Source organism: Oncorhynchus masou, chromosome 16 (assembly GCF_036934945.1).
Source record: "Oncorhynchus masou masou isolate Uvic2021 chromosome 16, UVic_Omas_1.1, whole genome shotgun sequence".
NCBI lineage: Eukaryota > Metazoa > Chordata > Actinopteri > Salmoniformes > Salmonidae > Oncorhynchus > Oncorhynchus masou.
In genome coordinates, this window is record NC_088227.1 from 23,940,134 (window position 1) to 23,962,522 (window position 22,389).

Here is a 22,389-nt window from a genome sequence, read left to right on the forward strand (position 1 = left end):
TAAGGGGTTAAGACTACCTGTAAGGGGTTAATGGTGTCTAGGCTAAGACTACCTGTAAGGGGTTACTGTTGTCTAGGCTAAGACTACCTGTAAGGGGTTACTGTTGTCTAGGCTAAGACTACCTGTAAGGGGTTAATGCTGTCTAGGCTAAGACTACCTGTAAGGGGTTAATGCTGTCTAGGCTAAGACTACCTGTAAGGGGTTAATGCTGTCTAGGCTAAGACTACCTGTAAGGGGTTAATGCTGTCTAGGCTAAGACTACCTGTAAGGGGTTAATGCTGTCTAGGCTAAGACTACCTGTAAGGGGTTAATGCTGTCTAGGCTAAGACTACCTGTAAGGGGTTAATGCTGTCTAGGCTAAGACTACCTGTAAGGGGTTAATGCTGCCTAGGCTAAGGCTACCTGTAAGGGGTTAATGCTGTCTAGGCTAAGACTACCTGTAAGGGGTTAATGCTGTCTAGGCTAAGACTACCTGTAAGGGGTTAATGCTGTCTAGGCTAAGACTACCTGTAAGGGGTTAATGCTGTCTAGGCTAAGACTAACTGTAAGGGGTTAATGCTGTCTAAGCTAAGACTACCTGTAAAGGGTTAATGTTGTCTAGGCTAAGACTACCTGTAAGGAGTTAATGCTGCCTAGGCTAAGACTACCTTTAAGGGGTTAATGCTGTCTAGGCTAAGACTACCTGTAAGGGGTTAATGCCGTCTAGGCTAAGACTACCTGTAAGGGGTTAATGCTGTCTAGGCTAAGACTACCTGTAAGGGGTTAATGCTGTCTAGGCTAAGACGACCTGTAAGGGGTTAATGCTGTCTAGGCTAAGACGACCTGTAAGGGGTTAATGCTGTCTAGGCTAAGACTACCTGTAAGGGGTTAATGCTGTCTAGGCTAAGACGACCTTTAAGGTAAGGGGTTAATGCTGTCTAGGCTAAGACTACCTGTAAGGGGTTAATGCTGTCTAGGCTAAGACTACCTGTAAGGGGTTAATGCTGTCTAGGCTAAGACTACCTGTAAGGAGTTAATGCTGTCTAGGCTAAGACTACCTGTAAGGGGTTAATGCTGTCTAGGCTAAGACTACCTGTAAGGGGTTAATGCCGTCTAGGCTAAGACTACCTGTAAGGGGTTAAGACTACCTGTAAGGGGTTAATGCTGTCTAGGCTAAGACTACCTGTAAGGGGTTAATGCTGTCTAGGCTAAGACTACCTGTAAGGGGTTAATGCTGTCTAGGCTAAGACTACCTGTAAGGGGTTAATGCTGTCTAGGCTAAGACTACCTGTAAGGGGTTAATGCTGTCTAGGCTAAGACTACCTGTAAGGGGTTAATGCTGTCTAGGCTAAGACTACCTGTAAGGGGTTAATGCTGTCTAGGCTAAGACGACCTGTAAGGGGTTAATGCTGTCTAGGCTAAGACAACCTGTAAGGGGTTAATGCTGTCTAGGCTAAGACTACCTGTAAGGGGTTAATGCTGTCTAGGCTAAGACTACCTGTAAGGAGTTAATGCTGTCTAGGCTAAGACTACCTGTAAGGAGTTAATGCTGTCTAGGCTAAGACTACCTGTAAGGGGTTAATGCTGTCTAGGCTAAGACTACCTGTAAGGGGTTAATGCTGTCTAGGCTAAGACTACCTGTAAGGGGTTAATGCTGTCTAGGCTAAGACTACCTGTAAGGGGTTAATGCTGTCTAGGCTAAGACGACCTGTAAGGGGTTAATGCTGTCTAGGCTAAGACGACCTGTAAGGGGTTAATGCTGTCTAGGCTAAGACTACCTGTAAGGGGTTAATGCTGTCTAGGCTAAGACGACCTGTAAGGGGTTAATGCTGTCTAGGCTAAGACGACCTGTAAGGGGTTAATGCTGTCTAGGCTAAGACTACCTGTAAGGGGTTAATGCTGTCTAGGCTAAGACTACCTGTAAGGGGTTAATGCTGTCTAGGCTAAGACGACCTGTAAGGGGTTAATGCTGTCTAGGCTAAGACGACCTGTAAGGGGTTAATGCTGTCTAGGCTAAGACTACCTGTAAGGGGTTAATGCTGTCTAGGCTAAGACTACCTGTAAGGAGTTAATGCTGTCTAGGCTAAGACTACCTGTAAGGAGTTAATGCTGTCTAGGCTAAGACTACCTGTAAGGGGTTAATGCTGTCTAGGCTAAGACTACCTGTAAGGGGTTAATGCTGTCTAGGCTAAGACTACCTGTAAGGGGTTAATGCTGTCTAAGCTAAGACTACCTGTAAGGGGTTAATGTTGTCTAGGCTAAGACTACCTGTAAGGAGTTAATGCTGCCTAGGCTAAGACTACCTTTAAGGGGTTAATGCTGTCTAGGCTAAGACTACCTGTAAGGGGTTAATGCCGTCTAGGCTAAGACTACCTGTAAGGGGTTAATGCTGTCTAGGCTAAGACTACCTGTAAGGGGTTAATGCTGTCTAGGCTAAGACGACCTGTAAGGGGTTAATGCTGTCTAGGCTAAGACGACCTGTAAGGGGTTAATGCTGTCTAGGCTAAGACTACCTGTAAGGGGTTAATGCTGTCTAGGCTAAGACGACCTTTAAGGTAAGGGGTTAATGCTGTCTAGGCTAAGACTACCTGTAAGGGGTTAATGCTGTCTAGGCTAAGACTACCTGTAAGGGGTTAATGCTGTCTAGGCTAAGACTACCTGTAAGGAGTTAATGCTGTCTAGGCTAAGACTACCTGTAAGGGGTTAATGCTGTCTAGGCTAAGACTACCTGTAAGGAGTTAATGCTGTCTAGGCTAAGACTACCTGTAAGGGGTTAATGCTGTCTAGGCTAAGACTACCTGTAAGGGGTTAATGCTGTCTAGGCTAAGACTACCTGTAAGGAGTTAATGCTGTCTAGGCTAAGACTACCTGTAAGGAGTTAATGCTGTCTAGGCTAAGACTACCTGTAAGGAGTTAATGCTGTCTAGGCTAAGACGACCTGTAAGGGGTTAATGCTGTCTAGGCTAAGACGACCTGTAAGGGGTTAATGCTGTCTAGGCTAAGACTACCTGTAAGGAGTTAATGCTGTCTAGGCTAAGACGACCTGTAAGGGGTTAATGCTGTCTAGGCTAAGACTACCTCTAAGGAGTTAATGCTGTCTAGGCTAAGACTACCTGTAAGGGGTTAATGCTGTCTAGGCTAAGACTACCTGTAAGGGGTTAATGCTGTCTAGGCTAAGACTACCTGTAAGGGGTTAATGCCGTCTAGGCTAAGACTACCTGTAAGGGGTTAATGCCGTCTAGGCTAAGACTACCTGTAAGGGGTTAAGACTACCTGTAAGGGGTTAATGCTGTCTAGGCTAAGACTACCTGTAAGGGGTTAATGCTGTCTAGGCTAAGACTACCTGTAAGGGGTTAATGCTGTCTAGGCTAAGACTACCTGTAAGGGGTTAATGCTGTCTAGGCTAAGACTACCTGTAAGGGGTTAATGCTGTCTAGGCTAAGACTACCTGTAAGGGGTTAATGCTGTCTAGGCTAAGACTACCTGTAAGGGGTTAATGCTGTCTAGGCTAAGACGACCTGTAAGGGGTTAATGCTGTCTAGGCTAAGACGACCTGTAAGGGGTTAATGCTGTCTAGGCTAAGACTACCTGTAAGGGGTTAATGCTGTCTAGGCTAAGACTACCTGTAAGGAGTTAATGCTGTCTAGGCTAAGACTACCTGTAAGGAGTTAATGCTGTCTAGGCTAAGACTACCTGTAAGGGGTTAATGCTGTCTAGGCTAAGACTACCTGTAAGGGGTTAATGCTGTCTAGGCTAAGACTACCTGTAAGGGGTTAATGCTGTCTAGGCTAAGACTACCTGTAAGGGGTTAATGCTGTCTAGGCTAAGACGACCTGTAAGGGGTTAATGCTGTCTAGGCTAAGACGACCTGTAAGGGGTTAATGCTGTCTAGGCTAAGACTACCTGTAAGGGGTTAATGCTGTCTAGGCTAAGACGACCTGTAAGGGGTTAATGCTGTCTAGGCTAAGACGACCTGTAAGGGGTTAATGCTGTCTAGGCTAAGACTACCTGTAAGGGGTTAATGCTGTCTAGGCTAAGACTACCTGTAAGGGGTTAATGCTGTCTAGGCTAAGACGACCTGTAAGGGGTTAATGCTGTCTAGGCTAAGACGACCTGTAAGGGGTTAATGCTGTCTAGGCTAAGACTACCTGTAAGGGGTTAATGCTGTCTAGGCTAAGACTACCTGTAAGGAGTTAATGCTGTCTAGGCTAAGACTACCTGTAAGGAGTTAATGCTGTCTAGGCTAAGACTACCTGTAAGGGGTTAATGCTGTCTAGGCTAAGACTACCTGTAAGGGGTTAATGCTGTCTAGGCTAAGACTACCTGTAAGGGGTTAATGCTGTCTAGGCTAAGACTACCTGTAAGGAGTTAATGCTGTCTAGGCTAAGACTACCTGTAAGGAGTTAATGCTGTCTAGGCTAAGACTACCTGTAAGGGGTTAATGCTGTCTAGGCTAAGACTACCTGTAAGGGGTTAATGCTGTCTAGGCTAAGACTACCTGTAAGGGGTTAATGCTGTCTAGGCTAAGACTACCTGTAAGGGGTTAATGCTGTCTAGGCTAAGACTACCTGTAAGGAGTTAATGCTGTCTAGGCTAAGACTACCTGTAAGGGGTTAATGCTGTCTAGGCTAAGACTACCTGTAAGGGGTTAATGCTGTCTAGGCTAAGACTACCTGTAAGGGGTTAATGCTGTCTAGGCTAAGACTACCTGTAAGGGGTTAATGCTGTCTAGGCTAAGACTACCTGTAAGGGGTTAATGCTGTCTAGGCTAAGACTACCTGTAAGGAGTTAATGCTGTCTAGGCTAAGACTACCTGTAAGGAGTTAATGCTGTCTAGGCTAAGACTACCTGTAAGGAGTTAATGCTGTCTAGGCTAAGACGACCTGTAAGGGGTTAATGCTGTCTAGGCTAAGACTACCTGTAAGGAGTTAATGCTGTCTAGGCTAAGACTACCTGTAAGGGGTTAATGCTGTCTAGGCTAAGACTACCTGTAAGGGGTTAATGCTGTCTAGGCTAAGACTACCTGTAAGGGGTTAATGCTGTCTAGGCTAAGACTACCTGTAAGGGGTTAATGCTGTCTAGGCTAAGACTACCTGTAAGGGGTTAATGCTGTCTAGGCTAAGACTACCTGTAAGGGGTTAATGCTGGTGTGATCCTACAGGCTTCAGGTTCAGTCCAGTGTAAAGCATTGTGGAGCTGAAAGTCTGCAACCTGACTCTTTTCAGCCACCCCAAGTCTTTTTTGACTGGTTCCTCTCGAGCGTGACTGATCAGGAATTTACTGAGGGGACCACACCCTCTCCCTCTGGGCCCCAGCCTCCAGTGCGCGTGTGTTCATGTGTGCGTGTGTTCATGTGTGCGTGTGTTCATGTGTGTGTGCGTGCAACTGTGCACGTATTCAGATTGTTTCAAAGCCCTCCTCTGATTACTGCTGCTCATTTGTCTTGCACGGTTTCACCTCCTTTCTCTCTCCTCCCCCTGTAGTATCAATCTGTTCTTTCTTTCTCTTTCACACCACTGTGCAATATCTCAATCTAGCCGTTCTCCTCCCCCTGTTTGTCCTCATTCAGATGGACAAACTCCTCACCGTATACGTCTACAGCAGAGCGAGGGAGGAGTTCTCCTCCATGTGACTGCACTCAGATGCTACACACACTCAGTCATAAGTTCATATGCACAGGTACCCACACAAATACTTACACACACACACACACACACACACACACACACACACACACACACACACACACACACACACACACACACACACACACACACACACACACACACACACACACACACACACACACACACACACACACATCCGGGCATGCATACATACAGATGTTCTGCAGGCCTAGTCCCTATTTATTGAGGTTGGTGGTTGGTAAGTTGGTGAGTAGTAAAGTCTGTGTGTTTGTGCCTGAAATGCTGTCTGGTTGTTTTTTAAATGCGTTTTCTCTGCTGTCACTAATGACAACATCCTCTGGAATCACACACACACACACACACACACTGATAAAGCCTAACTTGCGGTTTGGGATTAGGAAGCACTGCTGCCTGGGGTCAGGAGAGAAAGGTCAGGGGTCAACACCTGCTTCACCTTTCCTTTGTCTCTTTAGTTAAGCTGCTTCCCAGAAGAGGCGCCATCTGAGACTCCACACACACACACACACACACACACACACACACACACACACACACACACACACACACACACACACACACACACACACAGAAGAGGCGCCGTCTGTGACTCCACTGAAAGGCTCTCTTAGCTAAGCTCCCAGCTTTTGTATGGAATAACGGTATTAAGACACACACACACACACACACACACACACACACACACACACACACACACACAGCTTTACTGTGCAATAACAGATTTGAAGCACGTGGACAGAGGAATGGAGGGGATTGGAGCGTTAACTTTCATGAATCCTCAAGTTGACAGCATTTTCTTTTTTACTAAGGCTCAGCTCTAACAACCCCTCTGGCTGTACAGTCAGCCAGCTATGGTAGGGTTCCACAGTCACTGCCTATCTAATTAGATCGATTTTAATCTGATTTAGCCATTTATTTCTAAACCAGTCTGTGTGGCCTGTTTGTACGGCGGCCTGGTAAATGAATGGTTTTGTTTATTGACTGTAGTGTGATAGCAGCGAGACACACAGCCTTCTTTCCGGCCCATTTCAACATGTGGTAATGACCCAGAGTTATCAGAGACAACCTGCTGAACAGACAAGGAGAGACTCTCATTGGCTGTTATATGGCGCTCCCCTGTGGTACATAAGATACATTACAGTTTCGCTGTGAGTCAATTAGGCTTCGTTTATGGAGATTTGGGGGAGGTTGTTCCCCACATAGCTGTGCTTTTCTTGTTTTCTTGTGGGTTGTGGGGCCTGTTCAAGATCTTTACAGTTGAGATTTTTATTATCCGATAGGTTTTGTAGTTTGTGACTGAATGGATTGTTTTATGTATGTATTTATGTCTCTCCTAGTAACTGGCCCAGAATTTTAAACATTTATTGCTGAGAGCAGTAGAGCATTCAGGCCTACACAGCTGGAGACCCCAGAGGCTCCAGGAGCCACTACCACAGTGACTCTCTTCCCCGCCACCAGAGGGCCGTTGCTGGCCTACATCATCCTGCTTGGCCCTGTTCTGCCCTGCTCTCTGGAGGTCTGGGGTTGCTAGGCAGCCCTTCTAATAAATGGAGATCCGGAGATGACCTGTTAATTATTTGTGTTATCCAACTTACCCTTTTTTCTCATGCTCTGTTTGTCTGCTCTCTTCCCTATCTCCCTCCTTAAAAAGGTGTCCATTTTTTAGCTTACCTGTACAGTAAAGCATCTTTACTATGCATCTGTCTGTCTGTGCAGTGTCCACTCTCACACCACTTTAGTAAATGGTCTGGTAAACGTTGCTACACCTTTCAAACTCACCCAACCCCCAACATCTCACGGTTGGTGGCAGTTTGAGTGCATCAATGTGTCCAGATTAGGTCCCTTTATGGTTTGTGGGGACCTCTGGGACCCTATGGGGACGACTAATTTACTGAGTGGCTCCTCTGCCCCCAACCTGTCAATCACCTGTCTGTCATGTCCACCCCCATAGCCCCCTGGGTAATGCTGTCAACATGGATGGCACATTGCAGCGCCGCAAAGCCACATGGGAGTCCACTGAAGTGACGACCCCCACACATATGTGCACACAGACACACACACACACTGGTGACCGTCTGACCCCAGCTGTCACATTTCTGTCACCTGGAAGGACGATCTGTCTTGTGAATTACATTAACCTCTGTTCACTTAGCAAACAGAACGACTTATAGCCCAATGTGAAATGGTCTACATGCTTTCAGTGGATACAATGCTAAAATGGGGGGGTTAAAAATATTTTGCTCTCTCCATGTTTTGTTGTTAGCTGTTCAGTAAGAAATGCGGTACTCAGAACAGAAGTGGGAAGACATTTTAGCTGGAGTAATACTTGTTAACATTGAACAGTGCTACTGTGAGAGGAATCAGAATCTGTGAATCTTAATATTCATGACATTCATATTAATCTTTAACGGAACACTTAAATTACCTCGGCTCCCACCTTTATAATGAGATGGGGGTTTTACCTCGGCTCCCACCTTTATAATGAGATGGGGGTTTTACCTCGGCTCCCACCTTTATAATGAGATGGGGGTTTTACCTCGGCTCCCACCTTTATAATGAGATGGGGGTTTTACCTCGGCTCCCACCTTTATAATGAGATGGGGTTTTACCTCGGCTCCCACCTTTATAATGAGATGTGGTTTTACCTCGGCTCCCACCTTTATAATGAGATGGGGGTTTTACCTCGGCTCACACCTTTATAATGAGATGTGGTTTTACCTCGGCTCCCACCTTTATAATGAGATGTGGTTTTACCTCGGCTCCCACCTTTATAATGAGATGGGGTTTTACCTCGGCTCCCACCTTTATAATGAGATGTGGTTTTACCTCGGCTCCCACCTTTATAATGAGACGGGGGTTTTACCTCGGCTCCCACCTTTATAATGAGATGGGGTTTAAAAGCATAGTCGAGGGCTGGAAGTAGGGAGCGAGAGCGGGAGGAGTCTGAGAGGTATTTAGTATCCAGTATTCTACCTCTCCCAGGCCGTTAAAAACACGTGATCCATAAAGGTTTTCTTGGGTGCGTGAGATTAAGTAAAAAAAAAAAAAAACCATTACACTACTGTATAACCAACCAACCTGGCTTTTATATAGAACTGGTTTTACTGGGTGTGTCCACATGCCAATCTGGGTTTTATACAGGCATATATATATATATATATAAACAAAAAAGAAACGTCCTCTCACTGTCAACTACATTTATTTTCAGCAAACTTAACATGTAAGTATTTGTATGAACATAACAAGATTCAACAACTGCGACATAAACTGAACACGTTCCACAGGCGTGACTAACACAACTGGAATAATGTGTCCCTTAACAAAGGGGGGGGGTCAAAATCAAAAGTAACAGTCAGTATCTGGTGTGGCCACCAGCTGCATTAAGTACTGCAGTGCATCTCCTCATGGACTGCACCAGTTCCCGGACCTTTCTGGGGGGAATGGCCCTAGCCCTCACCCTTCGATCCAACAGGTCCCAGACGTGCTCAATGGGATTGAGATCCGGTCTTTTTGCTGGCCATGACAGAACACTGACATTCCTGTCTTGCAGGAAGTCATGCACAGAACGAGCAGTATGGCTGGTGGCATTGTCATGCTGGAGGGTGATGTCAGGATGAGCCTGCAGGAAGAGTACCACATGAGGGAGGAGGATGTCTTCCTTGTAAAGCACAGCGTTGAGATTGCCTGCAATGACAAGCTCAGTCCGATGATGCTGTGACACACGGCCCCAGACCATGACGGACCCTCCACCTCCAAATCAATCCCGCTCCAGAGTACAAGCCTCGGTGTAACGCTCATTCCTTTGACGATAAACGTGAATCCGACCATCGCCCCTGGTGAGACAAAACCGTGACTCGTCAGTGAAGAGCACTTTTTGCCAGTCCTGTCTGGTCCAACGACGGTGGGTTTGTGCCCATAGGCGATGTTGTTGTCGGTGATGTCTGGTGAGGACCTGCCTTACAACAGGCCTACAGTCCAGCCTCAAGCCCTCAGTCCCGCCTCTGCGAGGACGATCAGCTGTGTCCGCCCTGTCTCCCTGTAGCGTTGTCTTAGGCGTCTCACAGTACGGACATTGCAATTCATTGCCTTGGCCACATCTGCAGACCTCATGCCTCCTTGCAGCATGCCTGAGGCACGTTCACGCAGATGAGCAGGGACCCTGGGCATCTTTCTTTTGGTGTTTTTCAGAGTTTATATATAATGACTTTCATTCCAGATAACTAGATGATAGACCTAGAGGGTTATGAGCCTTGTTCAGTTGAGACGTGGCAAGGCTGATCTAGGATCTGTAAATGGACGCGTGTGGAGTAGTGACATATTTGACACAGCAGAGGATGAATACGAGGATACATGTGACTCTCTCTGTCTCTCTTCACCATGTGTATAGCTCTACTCCTGTCCCCTGTAATACAACATGCTGACCTCACTGCATTCTACAGGAATCTGCTTTGGCTTACACCTCCTCTCCAAGGGCAAGGAGTGGGGGATAGATATGTTGAGAAATGAAGGGAAGGAGAAAGCAAGTAGAAAGATGGAAGGAGAGATGGGGGTGGCAGATGAAGGGGAGGGGGGAGCCTCCATATTAGGCAGCATGCCTGTGGTGAAAGTTAAGGTTAGTACTCTTGTTCAGAAGGAAGGTCAGAGGTCATGGTGGTCAGTCTGTTAGGCTGCTGTTGAAGATGGTTTTGTCATGCCTGTCCAGGAAAGATGAGAGGATTTTCCACCTCGCCTTATTCTCACTCCTCTCGCTTCTCAATCTTTTTCTCTCTTGAGTTCCTCTTCTTCCTCCAATACCTCTGTCTCATTTCCTTTTAAGGCCTACCCATTCTCCAGTCTATACTGTCTACTATTTTCCATGACGCTCTGATTTTCTCCCGTTAACCTCTCTATTGTACATGGAACGGTAGCGTCCCATCTGGCCAACATCCAGTGAAATTGCAGAGCGCGAACTTCAAACTACAGAATTGTAAATATTAAAATTCCTGAAAATACACATGCAATATGTAAAATTAAAGCTTGACTTCTTGTTAATCCAGCCATGGTGTCAGATTTCAAAAAGGCTTTACGGCGAAAGCAAACCATGCGATTATCTGAGGACAGCACCCCATCAAACAAACACAGACAATCATATTTCATTCCACCAGGCGCGACACAAAACTCAGAAATAACGATATAATTAATGCCTTACATTTGAAGAGCTTCTTCTGTTGGCACTCCAATATGTCCCATAAACATCACAAATTGTCCATTTGTTCAATTAATTCCGTCGTTATATCTCCAAAATGTCCATTTATTTGGCGCGTTTGATCCAGAAAAACACTGGTTCCAACTTGCGCAACATGACTACAATATATCTAATAAGTTACCTGTAATCTTTGTCCAAACATTTCAAACAACTTTCCTAATACAACTTTAGGTATTTTTTAACGTAAATAATCAATAAATTTAAGACGGGATAAACTGCATTCAATAGCAGATAAAAACAAAGGGGAGCGAGCTTTCAGGTCACGCTCCCCAACCACAACAGTACACGTCACTCAACCCTCGTTCTGAACAGGGCTACTTCTTCATTTCTCAAAGGAAAAACATCAACCTATTTTTAAAGACTGATGACATCCAGTGGAAGCGATAGGAACTGCAAGCAAGTGTCTTAGAAATCTAGATCTCCATAGAAAACCATTGAAAAGAGTGACCTCAAAAAAATACATTCCTGGATGGTTTGTCCTCTGGATTTCGCCTGCCAAATAAGTTGTGTTATATTCATAGACGTCATTCAAACAGTTTTAGAAACTTCAGAGTGTTTCTATCAAATACTACCAATTATATGCATACCCTAGCTTCTAGGCCTGAGTAGCAGGCAATTTCATTTGGGCACCTCAATCATCCAAACTTCCGAAAACTGCCCCCTACCCCGAAGAAGTTAAAGCTGTTTTGTCCTTGTTGTGTTTTAAAGAGCTGGACGCTTTTCTGTTTTATAGAAATGTGACGGTCTTAATTACACAGGTTCTGGCCAAATCTGGATTGGGTCAGGGTTGGATGGATGGAGAGAGAGGGGTGGGCAGGGATGGACGGAGAGAAATTACAGAAGAGAGAAATGTGTTCATTAAAATTGTTAATGTTGCCCTCATGTCACAGATGCTCCCCTCCCCTATCATTCCATACAAACAGATAACTAAACCCAATACAAACTGTGAGATTGAGGTAGTAGTACCCTGGTCCCCGGCCTCCACCCTTTCTATCAAAATACCACCAAAATACCAACACCTCCTCCTAGACCATTAAGAGTGCTCCGTGTGGCCTCCAAGCCACCACCCAATTTAGATAGTAAACACTCAACCACATACGTGAAAACACGCACACACACGTATAAACCCCTTGGGATGGAGACCAATAAAACTCTTCCTTTATGGCGTCTTCTAACCCCCTGTATTTAAACCATTCATTAAAATGTTATTTCTGTGGCCAGTACAGTGTGCAGCTCCACTTACTGTGGAATGGAGGTTGGCACTAGGGCTGTTACGGTGACCGTATTACCGCCACACTGGCGGTCACGAGTCACGACGGCAGTCAAATTCCTGGTGACAGTTTAGTCACTTTAAATAGGCTTCTCTAACCTTTATGCTGCTGATGGTCATTAGTAGCCTACCAAACTTGCTAAGTGCCTGGTACTTAGCACTCTATTGTCCCTCTAGTCACTCTGACATCAATGCAAATCTAATCAAAAATCTAATCAAACACTTCATGAGAGCCCATGAGCTCATGTTGCACAACATTTCTGTAGGCTATGCAATTGCGTGATAAAACACCAGTGATGGCCTCTATTAAAAAGAGGAGGATCCCATCAGCTTTCTATAGGCTCGGCCTACTATATTTATTTCTAAACTTTCCTAATATTAAGCACATTGCTTCTCTTTTAAAACAGGAGTATAGCCTGCCTTTACTGGCGTGAAAATGAACCACAGGAAAAGCGTCCTCCATTTGCTATTTAAGTGCATAGATGACATGTATATTTTCCCGCTGCACCTGTTCTGAGACAGGTGCATAATAATGATCCACTCTAAATCCCAACTTATGTCATATATAATGTAGTATATGTGAAGACAACATTAAATTGGGAACAGTCTGATGGGTGACATTATTAGCCTATCACTTGTGAATGATGCCCAGCTTATGGAGTAAGAAACAGTGCATGCTGGTTGTTTGCGATCTTTGTCAAATCGTAGTCGCACACCTTATGTAGCCTAGCCCATAGGCCTATATTTTTTTATTAGGTTTGTATCAGAATTAAAGTGGCCAAATAACTTCTTAAAATTAGGCACATTAATCCACTTGACAACAGGTGAAGAGCCTATCTGGCATCCATATGCAGTGTGTGAGTTTCAAGTTTGGGGAAGATCATTTTCACCATAACAATGCACCTTCATAATAAAAGCATTACATGCATAATCACATTTGCAGTCACTTTTGAGAATGGTGTTTTCCCGCTATTTGATTGCATTTTGGAACATTCAGGCTTATAGCCTACTGCTGTGTGCATTTCTGCGCTTATAATGTGAATAGCCTAATAGTTTATCAACATATTAAGCTAAACGTTCTGATCTGTTGCGTCAGACACATTGCTTTTAAACTTTTTTTTATGCTGGTTATATTAATTTGGGATCTATCGCATTTCACAATTGTCCCAGACTATGCTTGAATATTTATTTCTCTCATGGAATAGAATAGGTCAACATTTGTACTATGAGGGATAGTATATTGACATAGGCTAGTGCTTTTGATTTTCGTTTGGCCTAAATCTTGTCTTCTAAATGAACTAGTGTCACCCACAGCCATATGGCATAGCCAGATCACGACCTAACATAACGACAACTCAGACTACGCTATTATTTTCTTCTGAAATAGTCTACATTTTCTTTATATCATGTTTGTTTTAGACCTGTCTAAAATAAATGATGAATTTATTGTGATAGTGTAGGCTATATTACATGGATTTAATAGACTTTTTAAAATGTAGATGTTCCAAAGGTCTGCATCAGTGGCTTGTCGGATAACGCTTGGAAGCCAGGGGATGCTAAATGTGTTTATGTTAATTAACAGTCAATTACCGAGACCGGCAGTCTCATAGTATATTTTGCTTGACAAAATGTCATGACTGCCACAGCCCTCGTTGGCACTACCTGATTTTAAAATTCCTGAATAAGAAGTTAGTCACTTTCTAAAATGGAATTGACTCCAACACTGTGTAATGCACAGCCATGGTCATTTCACTGCAGGCGTAGGCTATTTGGTGACTTTTTGAAGATTTACACATGTACTGTATGTTGTGTAATGGTCGCATATATTAATGGCATGCGCTCTTCACTGATGTCTGGTTACCAGGCAACCAGACCCCGGTGCTCTCATCACCAAAACACCTACCCAGAGTCATGCCAATGGTTTCTCACTGCCACAGGGTGGGTGTGTGTGGTTTAAGAGAAGTATGTTTCTGTACTTAAACCAGCCAACGTTCCAGTCCTTTCGCTCCGTTTCTCTCCTCTTCCCTCCATCTCTCAGCTGTCCCTGTGGTGTGTATGTGTGGAATGTTCCGACCGGGCCAGAGAGGGAGGAGGGCTTCACAACAACATGTTGGGGGTCACCAGCTAGCATTCCTCTAAGCATCATTACACCCCCTGATGGTGCATGTGTTTGCATGCAGGACCCACCAACATGATACTACTCTATAACGTAGCTGCTAGCGTCTGGAAGCTGACCCACTGACTGAGACGGTAACGTAGCTGCTGGCTTCTGGAAGCTGACCCACTGACTGAGACTGTAATGTAGCTGCTGGCTTCTGGAAGCTGACCCACTGACTGAGACTGTAATGTAGCTGCTAGCGTCTGGAAGCTGACCCACTGACTGAGACTGTAATGTAGCTGCTGGCTTCTGGAAGCTGACCAACTGACAGACGGTAATGTAGCTGCTGGCTTCTGGAAGCTGACCCACTGACTGAGACGGTAACGTAGCTGCTAGCGTCTGGAAGCTGACCCACTGACTGAGACGGTAATGTAGCTGCTGGCGTCTGGAAGCTGACCCACTGACAGACGGTAACGTAGCTGCTGGCGTCTGGAAGCTGACCCACTGACAGACGGTAACGTAGCTGCTGGCGTCTGGAAGCTGACCCACTGACTGAGACGGTAATGTAGCTGCTGGCGTCTGGAAGCTGACCCACTGACAGACGGTAACGTAGCTGCTGGCATCTGGAAGCTGACCCACTGACTGAGACGGTAATGTAACTGCTGGCTTCTGGAAGCTGACCCACTGACTGAGCCGGTAATGTAGCTGCTGGCGTCTGGAAGCTGACCCACTGACAGACGGTAATGTAGCTGCTGGCGTCTGGAAGCTGACCCACTGACTGAGACGGTAATGTAGCTGCTGGCATCTGGAAGCTGACCCACTGACAGACGGTAATGTAGCTGCTGGCTTCTGGAAGCTGACCCACTGACTGAGACGGTAACGTAGCTGCTGGCATCTGGAAGCTGACCCACTGACTGAGACGGTAATGTAGCTGCTAGCATCTGGAAGCTGACCCACTGACTGAGACGGTAACGTAGCTGCTAGCGTCTGGAAGCTGACCCACTGACTGAGACGGTAACGTAGCTGCTGGCATCTGGAAGCTGACCCACTGACTGAGACGGTAACATAGCTGCTAGCGTCTGGAAGCTGACCCACTGACTGAGACGGTAACGTAGCTGCTAGCGTCTGGAAGCTGACCCACTGACTGAGACGGTAACGTAGCTGCTAGCGTCTGGAAGCTGACCCACTGACTGAGACGGTAACGTAGCTGCTAGCGTCTGGAAGCTGACCCACTGACTGAGACGGTAACGTAGCTGCTGGCATCTGGAAGCTGACCCACTGACTGAGACGGTAACGTAGCTGCTGGCGTCTGGAAGCTGACCCACTGACTGAGACGGTAATGTAGCTGCTAGCGTCTGGAAGCTGACCCACTGACTAAGCCGGTAATGTAACTGATAGCGTCTGGAAGCTGACCCACTGACTGAGCCGGTAATGTAGCTGCTAGCGTCTGGAAGCTGACCCACTGACTGAGACTGTAATGTAGCTGCTAGCGTCTGGAAGCTGACCCACTGACTGACGGTAATGTAGCTGATAGCGTCTGGAAGCTGACCCACTGACTGAGACGGTAATGTAGCTGCTAGCGTCTGGAAGCTGACCCACTGACTGAGACGGTAATGTAGCTGCTAGCGTCTGGAAGCTGACCCACTGACTGAGACAGTAACGTAGCTGCTAGCGTCTGGAAGCTGACCCACTGACTGAGACGGTAATGTAGCTGCTAGCGTCTGGAAGCTGACCCACTGACAGACGGTAACGTAGGTAGCTGCTGGCGTCTGGAAGCTGACCCACTGACAGACGGTAACGTAGCTGCTGGCATCTGGAAGCTGACCCACTGACTGAGACGGTAACGTAGCTGCTAGCGTCTACAAGCTGACCCACTGACTGAGCCGGTAATGTAGCTGCTAGCGTCTGGAAGCTGACCCACTGACTGAGACGGTAATGTAGCTGCTAGCGTCTGGAAGCTGACCCACTGACTGACGGTAATGTAGCTGATAGCGTCTGGAAGCTGACCCACTGACTGAGACGGTAATGTAGCTGCTAGCGTCTGGAAGCTGACCCACTGACTGAGACGGTAATGTAGCTGCTAGCGTCTGGAAGCTGACCCACTGACTGAGACAGTAACGTAGCTGCTAGCGTCTGGAAGCTGACCCACTGACTGACGGTAATGTAGCTGATAGCGTCTGGAAGCTGACCCACTGACTGAGACGGATATTCAATATTTTTTGTGCTAATGTATTTCCTCCACTCTCCTGGTTCAAAATTTGTTTTGTTCAGTAACTGTTCAGTTGATTTTAAAATTCTATATGGGTGGGGGGGTTTCAGTTCAGATTTTGGGGAATGTCTGTTTGAGGGAGGGGGTCAGGGGTTGAAGCAGGAATAAAGTTGACCTTTATACACCGACCTTTCACCTCCCTTGGGGTCAAACAGCACTTTGCTTAAAACAGCTCTCTGTGTTTTAGAGGTGAAATCAATACTCTTCTCAATGATCTCTCAGCCTATACACAAACACGTCAGTCAGCATCACTTAACCTATAGGACACCTAGGCTGAACACAGCTATCCCAGAGCTCATTTGAGTCCATTGAATCTCCTTTTCACAGTGCTCTGCTCAGCTGCTCTGGACTAGTGGGCACTAAAAAGTGTTTGTAGTTCACTCCCATTCAGAAATAGAGGCTAGGTAGAGTAGAACAGGTTTGTATCTGAACTTCCACAGGCCTGTGTATTTCTTTAGTACGCATCGGTACACTTTCAAGACATCCATCTTTTATCCTTCCATCCCTTCATCCCAGCGCTGTGGGAGAGCAGGGCTGGTTAATTATTAAAGGAGTGTGACTGGCCTTTGGTTTCACCGACAGGGACAAAGGTTCACACACACTCAGCGAGCAGTGTGTGTGTGTGTGTGTGTGTGTGTGTGTGTGTGTGTGTGTGTGTGTGTGTTATAACACCAGTTTTTGTGAGTGTGTGGGCCAGTGAGAAAGGAGGAGGTGTTATTGCTAGTGTTTTATCAGGTAAACCAGGACCCAGTCGTGTAGCACGCCGCAAACTGCCAGGGATTAGTTGTCCCAGGTCAGTCGATATGTGCACATCAGAAGTGCCGGCACCATAGATTTTTGTCACTGTGGGAAAATGAAAAGGGAAGCAAGGACAGAGGGGAGGAGGTGTTACCTATCTCTCTGAGAGTTAGTACAGGGTAGGCTGGGACAACCCGACAATGGAGTTGCATGGAGAAGACACCCCACAAGGGTTGGCAAAGGTTTGGGTGTCCTAGGAGGGCGGCACCACAGTGAGGGCTGTGACTGAGGGATTCAGTTACTCCACGGAGAGAAGAACAACCCTGCCTCGCCCTTCTCCTGGGAGCCCATTGTGGTGTTGGAGGAACAGTGTGGGTACCTTGGAGAGAGAAGAAGGGCCCTTGAACCGCCTCATACACACCCCGGCTCCGTGGTTTGTTTGTGGTCCCTCCTTGGTAGTAACACAACAAAAACTACTGGAAGGTGTGGCTTTCCCACCCATGTGTGACCACAAACAACCCTCCATGATGCCTCTCTTACTTGTCAGCTTACACTAATATCCTGTAAAGACAGGCCACTGTGGACAGGGTTGATAAATGATGCTATGTCAGCCAGGCTGTCAAGCTCCAAAATGCACCTGTTGTTTTTCTGTACCTTCTCTGTTTCTTCTCTGCTTCTGTTGTTTGTGTCTTTAGGGCACTGTGCACACTGTCTGTTCAACCTGTTTGGTTGATGGTAAGACTGTGTTTCTGTGAGCTACATGCCCTAGACTCTAGACCTCAGGGGACAACACAGACAGAGAGGGAGGGAGAGAACTGGAAAGAGGAGAGCGGTGGATGAAAGGAGTGGAGAGCCCTCCCTCCAGCCCCTGTGGTTGCCATGCCGGCGAGCGAGGGGAGGGCCACAGATCAGAGATCAAAGTGGAGTGAGGGAGGGAAAGAAGGAGAGAGGGATGGGCCTTCTCGTGTTTCAGCCGAGTGGCTGGGGTTGGGTGTAATTCTAACCCCACAAACACACAGCGTCCCAGCCCTTCAGAACACACATGGTACATACACAGAAGGACTACCAGTGGAGCAGAACGTCTGGATGACCCTTGCCGTCTCACACAGTAACTCCAGACAGTTCGCCTAGCTAGCCTTTGTCCACCCTTTCCCCCTCTCTCTCTGTCTGTGTGGGCAGCAGGTGAGTGAATCCCTCGGTCTGTCTCGCTCCCTCCTTTCTCTCGCTCTCAATCTGGTCATGTGGGAGTAGAACAGATAAGAGGTCTCAACGGGTTGCAACTGTTCTTAGAAATGGAGAGCTACTCTCTCCATGCCTGATGAATGTAAATATAGCAGATCAAGATGCCAAGGAGTGTGTTGACGCCACACACACACCTTATTGTGCCACCCCTGACCTGGAGAAGAAGAGCGAGTGACTACACACAATCCTCTGGAACCCACATGCAGTGACATCACTTTGTGCGGAGTGGCATGGCGTGAGTCAGCGTATGACGTGCGACAGAAGGTCTCTGTGAGTGTGTGTGTTTTAAGCAAATCAGCCTGGGACCTGGGAATGGATTGGAGGATGTTGAAACGGCATAACCCTTCGTCTGATGGCTGTCGGCCTGAGTGCCAGCTGTTATAAACAGATCAACTGAAACACTGATAAACCGCTGGAGGACCGTTGGCTTGTTGTGATTTAAACCCAAACGTGACCAGGAAGTGTCGCCCTGCCCTGTTACACCCCAGAGGAATACCTCCGTCTTTACCGGCGTGTGTGTGTGTGTGTGTGTGTGTGTGTGTGTGTTGGAGAGCAGGAGCGGTGATTTTCCAGATCGCTGGATTGCCTAATTGTCACTTTGGATTTGGGAAGCGCGCCCTGGATTTTGAAACACAAAGGACGAGAGTAAGGGAGGAGTTTATCTTGTTTGGCTCAATGATAGAAGAATGAAATGGAGCAAATTTGTTGAGATATGATTGGGAAGTGGGACTGTGGAACTACTGGAGAAGAAGACAGCAGGACTAAACTGTCATGTCAAATGACATTTTACTGTCACATATCGGGAAATTGACTTTGAATTGGATTGTTCCTTCTACAGCTCCACTTTGGATGTGGGACTTTTGATTCAGTCTCTATTTTTGGTTCTTTTCAAAGTTTTTTTTTTCTCTCCCAGAGTGAGGATGAGGAGGGACAGGAGTTCTGGGTCTTTCCGTAAGGATCGGAAGGAGAAGCCCGGGGGTCTCTCCAGAGCTCTTAGCTGGCTGAGTGTATCCTCTCTATCTAGACAGACCCGACGCATCTTCCGCAGCCAGTCAGAGCTGCACACACACTTCCACACACATTCCCGCTCACACACACACCTGCACCCAGGGGAGGCAGAAGATGAAGAAGACTGGGTGTATGAGCCGCAGCATCGCACAAGAACAGGTGAGACCTGAAGGGTGGCAAACCATCCACCACGTTGGCACCAATATCTGGACATGACAAGTCTTAAATGACATGGTGGAAACCTGTCCAGTCCTTTCACATATCAGTGGCCACTGGCCAACATCCCCAGTCTGTTTTGTATGTAGTCTGCATCTCTCTACTTTGACTCTACCTCATTTGAATAGATTTCCATTATCTCCCTCTGTCTTCCTCTGTACTAGCATCAGGAAGTGAAGGAGAGAGTTGTTTACAAGTGGAGACAGAGAAGTGGGCCACTGTCTTCTTACGGCCCATTATTGCCTGCCTCTTTGCCACAGGTGGTCAAAGTGCAGTGTGTGTGTGTGTGTGTGTGTGTGTGTGTGTGTGTGTGTGTGTGTGTGTGTGTGTGTGTGTGTGTGTGTGCGCGTGCGGGTTGGTTCTTCTATCCTTGTAAAGTCCCCACAAGGATAGTAAAACAAGGGATTAAAAAAGGCTATTTTAAGCTGGAGGTTAGGGTTACAATTTAAGTTTAGGGCTAGAATTAGGGTAAAGGTTTAGGGTTACGGTTAGGGGTAGGTTTATGGTTAGGAAAAAAGTCATTTTTAATGGAAATACATTTAAGGCCCCCACAAGGATAGAATATCTAAACATGTGTGATAGTATTGTGACTATCCGGAAGTGGGTGATCTCATTGGCTGGTGATGTCATAGGCTGGTGGTGATCTGAGCGCGTGGTTCTGTGCCAGGGAGGGAGAGAGAGAGACTTTGTGAGAGTGTAACATAGTGTTTTCCACATTATTGAGTAGAGAGACAAAGAGCACAGGCTAGTTCTACATTGTAGAATATTGATATTATTGTCTCATCCATATTTATCAATATGTTATTGATTTGTTATGTCAGAGAATAGGTTTTCTGGGGTGAGGTAAGCATGACATCTATTTATAGTCCTACCAGTGTAGTTTATCCTGATTGACGATGTTATCAGTTCATTAGCTTCTTGCGTGTCGCACGTACTGTTACACTGCGTCCGTGAATGTGTGTGTGCGCGCGTTTGAGGTCAATGCTGTCAGTGAGCCATTGCGTACATTGGTTGTAACTCAACCCTTGCCATCACCTGCTGATGGAAAAACACCAGCACTGCACTATTGTGTTAATGTGCACCAGCCACTATTAACACTGACCTGGTCAGGGCATCCCGAAATACTGGAATGGCCTTCAGTCAACTCTTCAACCAGACAGACGGGTAGAGGAATAACAGTTAAGCTCTGTGTGTTTGTGCACGTGTGCACGCGTGTAGATACCTGCAGCGATCTTGTCATCTTCAGATCTGTGTCTGTATACATATTGTTCCTCTGGTTTGATTTCTTACGCAAGGTTATCCAACTTTTGGTATTCACTTTGATCCTGCTCCCTTTTCCATATTCCGTCTGTGATTTTTTATTTTTTTTTGTGTATTTTCTCATCGCTATTCTCAGAAAAGCTTTGCCAAGCTAGTGGTCATAGTTTTGCATTTTCATAATCTAGAGAGTATTGATTATTAGCGATTTAGATATATAGTCTGATTTATCCTCTATTGAATGTTTCACAGTCTTAGAGGGGAGTCCTGATTAGTCAATGATACTGTGGTAAATCCCATTGGGAAGGACGCAAAGCTTATTGTTCATTGATTAAGGAAACAAGGAAACATAACAGAATTATTATATGGGTTGTTTTGTTTCTTTAAAACAAACTGTGAGAGGATTCCCCTCATTTAGCCAAGTTGGTGCTACCAGGTTATGGCGAGTTTGTGAATGTAGAGGTTATGGAGGATGGACGTGTGACTTGTTAGGCTTTTGACTCGAACGGACTTGATACCCTCCCCAAGCCCAAATATGAAATGATGCTATTAAAAAAGTGCATCGCATCAACTCTTCATTTAACGGATTACAGTTTGAATCGGAGAGCAGCCAATCAAATTGTGTCAGCTGAGAAAAAGTTGTACGTGGCAGTGCAGAGGAATGTCGGCAGGTGAATTCAGATGGAGCCCTTGGAAAGATGATACCAAAAAAGTATGATTTTGGGATATAAAGAGGACGGATTGCAACTTGCAAACAACGGATTGCAACTTACAAAACATGCAGGAAGAAAATTACATACAGAGGCGCAACAACTTCCAACTTTGTTCGACATTTGAAGCTGCACAAAAAACACTAAGTCGTGGCTAGTATAGGCAACAGCTATATCATTCATAACTTTGCTAGTGTAGCATGTTGGCTAACATAATGTTAAATCAATGAGCCTCCACACAGTCAGTCAGTGCGGGAACGTGATCATTGCACCCAAGATTGAGCTACAACTGGCTAGGCAGTTGGTAGCCTAAATCCTGCCTGATGTTACTGCTGTTCCTAAAATCATTGACATACGTTAGCCTACTGTAACCACACGCACAGTTTTTTTGTGTGTGTGTGTGTTAAGGTTGGGCGATTGTGTACAAGTCTACATCACACGATTGCGATCGTCGATCGCTATTGGGAGGGTCTTTCTTATGGCTACCCATGTATTTCCATGGAAACATAAAGTTTATTTGGAAAGTAATACATTTTTTTTTTAAAGCATTTATGATTTGCGTAAATGTAATATACTAACTATTACTCTTGTTAAAAATATGAAATGGTATTACATTTGGTGACGAGCACTTGTTTAGGACTCAACTCAAAGTTTAGGACTTGAGACTTGTTGGTCTGTCTTGACTTGGGAC

General features: G+C 46.0%; 1 protein-coding gene across 6 annotated transcripts in view; it reads left to right on the forward strand.

Annotated features, from left to right (window-relative positions):
* nhsl1b (NHS-like 1b) overlaps positions 1-22,389 on the forward strand; it is a 169,885-nt gene that overhangs the window by 59,665 nt on the left and 87,831 nt on the right. The window contains exon 1 of one of the 6 annotated variants that reach the window (XM_064991246.1): positions 18,839-19,674. The exons of 4 other annotated variants lie outside the window; for them this stretch is intronic. In XM_064991246.1, the coding sequence (XP_064847318.1) occupies positions 19,428-19,674 (247 nt within the window). In that variant the 5' untranslated portion in view covers positions 18,839-19,427. Of the gene's footprint in view, positions 1-18,838; positions 19,675-22,389 lie in introns of those variants that run through there. One more of the 6 variants, XM_064991241.1, reaches the window with a different exon arrangement.